Source organism: Tachysurus vachellii, chromosome 5, assembly GCF_030014155.1.
Source record: "Tachysurus vachellii isolate PV-2020 chromosome 5, HZAU_Pvac_v1, whole genome shotgun sequence".
Taxonomy (NCBI): Eukaryota; Metazoa; Chordata; class Actinopteri; order Siluriformes; family Bagridae; genus Tachysurus; species Tachysurus vachellii.
Genome location: NC_083464.1, coordinates 22849764 through 22857339, shown reverse-complemented (window position 1 = coordinate 22857339; position 7576 = coordinate 22849764). Strand labels below are relative to the sequence as shown.

Here is a 7576-nt window from a genome sequence, read left to right as displayed (position 1 = left end):
GCCATGAATCACAAGAAAACGATATTTTATAACAATAAATACATTTACATTTACAGCATTTGGCAGACACTCTTATCCAGAGCGATGTACAAAAGTGCTTTTAAGGTTCTATCATTGACTATTAACTCTGGTTCACTAGGTTACAGACTTAAGATACCATAAGCCTAAAACTCTGTTCTAAGTTTTTTTTTTTTTTTTTTTTTTTTTTATGAAGTAGGTCTTCAACCATCATTTGAAAATAGCCAGTGACTCATCTGTCCGGACCGCTAGGGGAAGTTCATTCCACCACCTTGCTGCAAAGATTGTGTTATACTCTTTATACTGTACTTTATATGTATCCTTGTATACTTACCTCTTACCCTGAGAGATGGTGGGACCAGTCAAGCAGTGCTGGTATCTCTGAGGGTTCGAGGTACAGTGTGGGGAGTGATGCGGGTTTTGAGGTAAGTGGGAGCTTAACAACAAGAGGAATATCCTTTTGTATGTTTTAAATAGGAACAGGAATGTACAGTAGGGATGACAAAAAGAAGCCTTCAGATACTTGGGAATATTTTCAAATTACTGAAATTGTTTGGCATATAGAACAGAAATCTATTACTATATTGCCAATATGCAGAAGTGCCTCAACACATGTTCAGGAGAGTTTTGTCACTGCTAAATAATTCACAGCTTTGGCCATAAAACATTTGAAATACACAGCGCATTATTAATTCATGTCCAGTCAATTTTGATTTGACCAAGTTATTACCAAGCCTTACAGTACATAATGAGGTCTGTTATAATTGATGATGCATTTAAAATCCTAGTTTACAGACAGAGAACTCGTCTAGCAACCAGGTGTGTTGTACAGTGATGTATTAGCATGGTGGTATTTAAAGTCTGTATTTAAGTGGCACTGTTTATTCAAGAGAGAATAAATACTAGAAGTATATAGTGAATCTTCATTGCCAGCAGTCACCCTGGAAACCCTAAAATGGTAATTCTTATTCAGAGATGTCAGGTCAAATTTGGAACGCTATTTTTCTGACTCATTGGTCATCACGAATGCATCATGTGCCATAACATGACAGCCTTTGACAGCTGTAGCCTGTAATGAAGCTACTTTTGAGCCAGACCACGATAAGGGGATTGCCATGCTCTATACAGCATATGTATACATATACACACTTGCTGTCCATTTTAGTAAGCACATGCTAGTTGTGCAATTATCCAGTGATTAAGAGAGAGGAGAAAAGAGGTCTGAGGAAAATGTCCAGATGTATTTAAGCTGACAGGAAGGCTATGATATCTCAAATAATTACATTTTATTACTGTGGTGAGTAGTAAAGCACCTGAGAACACACAATGCATCATACATTCAGGTGGATGCAATACAATAGCAGAATACCACATGGGGTTCCACTCTTATAAACCAAGAAACTGAGGCTATAGTGTGCTCAGATTCAGTCAAACTATACAACTGAAGATCAGAAAAACAAACAAACAAACAAAAAAAAAACCACATTGGGTGAGTCTGTGCTCATGATAGTCTGGGATAAAAGGTAAGGATCCTTTGCTAAAGTCATGATGCCAGATACAACAGCACACATTTAGAGGTCTTGTGGAGTCTATACGTCGGCAAGTCAGAGCTGTTTTGGTTGCACAATATTAAGCAGATTATTTTAATCATGACACAATGCTTTCAAGAAAATAACAATGGAGAAATGTAGACAGATCAGCTGTTTCAGGATGTTATTTATTGGCCAACTTATGAAAACACACATCTTATGTAATTTCTATAATAAATCTGAAAGGCCTAACTTGTACATATTGCTTCTGTGACATAAATATGATTACAAAATCAAATGACTGTGAATTAAATCAGTTGAATTAATTGCTGTATTAACTGTGACAAGCTGAGTAATCTATGGTTGTCTATATCAGATAAACCTGCACAATAAAGAGGTAATAAATATTACAAACCTTCTTCTCAGAGTTACATGTAGATTTGTATTACTATCAGAGAGGTCTCCAAACTCCTAAACCCTCCTAAATAATAATTTTTAACATACCCTCACATGCTGTCCTCACATTTTTAAAGGTGCCCTTCCACACAAAACCCTTTTTACTTGGATTTTTTTGGTGTGTTAGGTCCATATGTGTTTGTGTTGTGTCGTGAATTTGAAAACGAACCCGGTCAGTTCTAGCCACTTAAAAGAAATAAGGGGAGAAATCAGGTCAGTTGGAAAAGCTGCTCAGTGTGACGTAGTAATGATTGAGCTCATTACTATTCATGAGCTCTCCCACTTGAGACCGCGCCCCCAGAATTCATGTAGCTCAGTGAGTTTCCTATACGGCAAGGATGGCTGAACGTCAACGGGCTTGTGAAGAAGCCATTCTGCCGCAATTCAAGGTGATTGTAAACAAATTTCCTCTAGCCTAGGCTACTTATTGTGCTGGGTGAATGAATAGTCATGCTCTCATATCCTAGCGGTTAGCCAATCGGAGCCAAGCAGCATAGCTCATTTGAATATTCATGAGAACTGGCGCAAAAATCGAGCTGAGTCTTCCTGCAGGCTTTCTATACCACACTAGAATGGCTTGAAACAAGGTAATCAAGGCATTTTTTCCACAAAGAAAGTTACAGAGTCCATGGTAAACTTCAGACATTACCACAAAACTAATGAAATACGTGTGGCAGGGCACCTTTAAAAATGGCAAAAATTATCAAGGATGTATTTAAAAATGATCAATTACAAGTTTCTTTAAATTATCTTATCATTAATTAAAAATACACATTATTAAAATATGGACATTAGACATTGTGTAAACATAGATATTATGATACAGACTCAGATCCAGATTTTTTGTTTGTTGCTTGATATGTAAGAAATGACTCGTACTATTATTTCTTCATAAAAATCAAGAATCTTGTTGCTGTTATACAGTGGGCCATGGCACAGAACACACCGTCTCATAAAAACCATCTGCGGTGCGTGGAACACTGTTGACACACAGGTACAAATTACCCACAGTTAGTTTCCCAAAGTTCAAATCCTTAGCCAGTTTAATCTTCCACACGTCTTCAAATATCCTTTCTTCTTCCACGTCTGTTACTTTAGCTAGCGTGAGATGGTAGGTGGGGTTTCGTGAGTCACGATGTAGCCAACCTTTCTCCCTGAATGCTTCCTGAAGGGGAGCGTTCAGGGTCTGGATGTCTGAAAGTGGCTGAGGGGCTACATGGAGAACTTTTCCATTGAAATGCCTCAGTCTAGGAGTGAAGAAGACAGAGGTGGGTGGTTTGTAGAAGTTTTTGACCAATGAGCGAAGGAGCTCGCTAGCAGCAAAGACGTCCGCGGGGCCTTGAAGAACGAGTAGTGATAGAGTAATGTGCAGTGACTCTGGTTTCACCCACCATGGCTCTGATTGAGGCAGGTGGGTCATAACTTTCCTCTGGACAAGATGGAAAGCCCGCAAGGCTGCAGGTGAGTCCACACGGAAGCAAATGAAATGAGTGGGTTTACGTCGTTGGCGGCCTGGGCGTGGCTCTTGAGGTAAGGGCTGCACATGCTCTGCCTCTTCATCCTTCCCTTCCTGCTTGTCCCAGCTGTCTATCCATTCATCCTGTTTTGTGATATGTTCTTTTCCGGGTGAGATGGATAGTCCCTCTGCCTGCTGAGCTAGATCTGCCTCCTCACAGCCTTTGTCCATTTGTATATTTGGGCTACAGTCTGACGTTTCTTCAGCATCACCAAGAGTTTCTTGGTCTGCAGCTTCCATTAAGCTGTGGTTTACGGAACCCTGCTCGTTTTTATCGACAGACAATCCTTCCTCATCTTCTGCTGTGTGTGGAGCAGCAATTTCTATGAATTGTGTAATTTTAGTAATGAGACCAAAGGGAACAAACATTAAGGATCAACATTAGACAACATTTCATAAAAAGACACATTAAATATGCATCGTTTAACACAGTGATTAGACAGCAGGGTGAATGAGGCTGCACTAATGAACTGCTGAAAATGATATTAATTTGAACTGATATAAATATACATTGCTTAACACCAGCATGATTAGATAGAACAGTGAGTGTAATGCGTAATATGATTCAAGCGTGGCATAAAAAGTCTTTGAGTCTCACCTTGTGGTTGATCCCCCGTATCAAATGGGGACATAACTGACTGCCCTGTGGAGCCAAACACATGGTCAGTTCGACTGTCTCTGTCCCACACACGCTGGCCTTTATAGCTAAAGTACTGGATCCTGTGACGAGGAATAGCCATTTCCTCTGAATAGTCACAGTCACACACCTGTGAAGATAGAATACCGCAAGTGATTAGACAGTGGATATGCAAGGTCTTTATATCTGATCTGAATAATTAGAAAGTGTATCCTGCACCTGAGTGTCCCATGAGAAGTCACAGAAAGGGCGTTCCAGAACTCCCAGAAAGCGGTCCAAGTGGCCCACTATAAAGTCCGCTGGGTCCACAGAGTTATCCCACAGTATCCTGGAGATGACATCATCTGCTGTGCGCATTCGCTGCCTCTTCTGAGGCCCTTGAAAATAAAAATAAAAAGTAAATGAGATTTTTCAGTAATAATGTGTTACAGTTCAAGAATAAGTATGCTGACAGTTCATATAACACACCGTTGCTTTCATCATCTTGGGCCTTGTATGATTTGCCTGACTTTCTTCTGGTTTTACGTTTCTTGCATCCTTTCTCTTCTGTTTCTTCTGATTTATGACAAGTTGCAGATGTAGATGCACTACTTTAAAAAATATGGGAAGGGGGAAACAAAACAGAAAGGATTGGATGGTGCATTATTCACTTAGTGTGGTTCAGACGATTAGGCTCTATCAAACCTTTTAGCTTTTACCAAGCAAAATGCTATAGAAACTATGCCACCTGCTGCATAAAAACTCTACTACAAAACAGTATAGGAAAGAACATCTCTATGACAATGTATTCTCTATAGATAAGAACGATAAGTCGCTAGTACAGAACACCTATCTAAACAAACTCTTTGTATTTTATTAGTCTTTTCTACGTGTTATTGTATCGCTCCGGTTCAAAGTCCAGCATGACAATCTAGGTTCAACATCCACATCAGTAATTACAATAAGTGACAATATGTCCAGTGATATAGTGGCAGACAAACCTATGAGACAGGCGACATCTATCTCCAAAATGACACTTGCCCCTCAGGAAATACTTGCAGATGTCAAGGTCTGCATGGTCTTGTTTAGATGCATCAGGATCTGATTGAGAACGATAACAGATTTGTTTTTATGGATTTAGCATTCTGTCATAAATCAATAACACATACATTTTTTTTTAAATTAAAAACTCCTTTTCATCCTGCATCAATAAATTAGTAGCTATAACTACAGACTAGTAAAATATTAGCAAACTATTTAAACCAGTTTCAAATTCACTCAATACAGCTGCAAATAACTAAGTGCATCCATAAAAAGATAACATATAATGTAGCATACATGTAATCCCTTAAATGTGAGACATAACAAGACAATTGCAGATTTTCACAATACCCCAATTTAAGATGCTGTAAAATACAGCATCATAACACACAATTTAAGTTCTTAAAAGTAAGGTTTAAAAAAAATATATCAAATAGCTAAAAATTAAATTGGATATATGCGTTTTGTTCGTAAGCCAAGCATCCTATTGATATAAAAGTACTCTGTAACAAAGTAACAAGTTTTTATTTATTTATTCATTTTTTGACAACTATAGTGCCACTGTGAGGCTGATATTATAGAGAGCCCCTTGGAGGTCTACATTCCCTCAGTCTCCAGCCCATATCTTTTGGTCAGTTTCAGGGCAGGATAATAAAAATAAGAATAAGAAGTATCCCTAGAACAACATGGTGAAACCATAATAAATGAATGAATTACCTACAAAAGTAAGCAGGCTTATTTCCACAGAGAGGGAGCTCTTGCTTTAGACTACACTTGCTAAAAGAAAATACTAATTATTTAAAACATTACTTTGAACGTATTATTATTGCTTTGCTTCTTTATTATTTATTAGTTATTTATTGTCATCTTATTCGATATATGTCATCTAGTTATCTTTATTATTTCTGGATACTAGGAATTGTTCTGTAAATAAAATCAAATAAGAAAAAAATGTAGTTACAAGAATGATGGATGTAAATGTGGCACATCAGACATGTAACTAGTTAAATGTACTGTAAAAAGGAAAATGACAGCTTTCTTTTCATATTTCAACCTTTGAACCTTTTACCTCGCCACATTTTCCTATTTAGCAAAGCTTCTCTAAATGATAAAGGTTTAGTTAAAAAATACTTAAAAAAAGAATATATCTGATCTAAAAACTCTGCACTCTTTTAAGAGGAGTTCTCCTGCTTTCCATTTCAAGTGTGTCTGTAGATTATAATACATTTCTGGTTCTTTTTAAAAAACTGTAATAATAACCATAAATCTGTGTGAGTCAGAGAAGGGTGCGTCACTTCTTTACAAGCTACTCACCTATGTATCGGGTTTCACTCACATCAAAAACATATAGGAAGTGCCATTTTTGCCCAGAGTACAACAACAAAAAATAAAACTCATGTTTTGGGGTTACAAAAATCATTAACAACATGTCTTCATAACAAAAAAACTGATGTTCTGGGGTTACAAAAATCAATGACAACATGTCTTCATAACAAAAAAAATGATGTTTTGGGGTTACAAAAATCATTGACAACATGTCTTCATATACATTTAGCAGACACCCTTATCCACAGTGACTTACAACTTTATTCAATTTTATTCATACAACTGAGCAATTGAGGGTAAAGGGCCTTGCTCAGGGACCCAGCAGCAGCAGCAGCCTGATGGACATGGGATTCGAACTCATAACCTTCTGATCAGTAGTCCAACACCTTAACCACTATTCTGAGTACAATCACACAACAGTTCTTTACACGTGCTATAATTATGAAAGGTGTAAATAAATACCTGCTTGTGTTTCTCCTGTTGGCTTGTCTTCATTGGGCTCCATAATAAATTTGTAAACTTAAAAACAATGATGACTTCTTGAAATGTTCAATTACAACAGCTGTAGATGTAAAAGGCTTCGAGAGCTTTGCCTTTAGTAAGGTTAAAAAGAAAAGACAGCGAGCTTATCTGAAAGGGTGAAGTGGCAATGAGGAAGTAGATGTGAACGGCTTTAGTAAAATGTGCCGTCATGACATCATCCTGTTTGCATTGTACCCTGTTCACACTGTCATTCCTGGGAGGACACCATTACAGGGTGTCGCCAAGCTACACGTTATGTTACAGGACTCACATGAACACATGGTTACTTCCGTGTGCGTCACATGACGTCACACGCCCTGCGTATGGGAATTGTAGTTTTGTTTAAACAAATTTTTTTAAATTATTATTAAAGCCAACGCATTCAGACCATCACGGTTGGTTCCGAATCAGTTTGAACATACTGCGTAAATTTCGTAAACATAAATAAATAAATAAATAAATGAGAAAAAAAAAAAAAGGTCGACGGAATTCTATCGCATTCACAACCCGTTCTATATCAGCACGCGGCTGGTCACGCGCTCGTTGTTATAA

The 7576-nt window shown here is 37.8% G+C and overlaps 1 protein-coding gene across 2 annotated transcripts; it reads right to left on the bottom strand.

The window, feature by feature from the left end:
* Window positions 1-1719: 1719 nt before the first annotated feature.
* On the bottom strand, window positions 1720-7313 carry leng9 (leukocyte receptor cluster (LRC) member 9). Of its 2 annotated transcripts, none has more exons than XM_060870526.1 (6): window positions 6965-7313; window positions 5137-5236; window positions 4625-4746; window positions 4376-4533; window positions 4118-4286; window positions 1720-3842 (listed from the first exon to the last, which is right to left on the bottom strand). In XM_060870526.1, the coding sequence occupies exons 1-6, from the start codon at window positions 7005-7007 to the stop codon at window positions 2920-2922; spliced, it is 1515 nt and encodes a 504-aa protein (XP_060726509.1). In that variant the 5' UTR covers window positions 7008-7313; the 3' UTR covers window positions 1720-2919. The 2 variants fall into 2 exon arrangements, with proteins under 2 accessions (XP_060726509.1, XP_060726510.1); XM_060870527.1 differs by having other exon boundaries at window positions 4625-4743; window positions 6965-7311.
* Window positions 7314-7576: the final 263 nt, after the last annotated feature.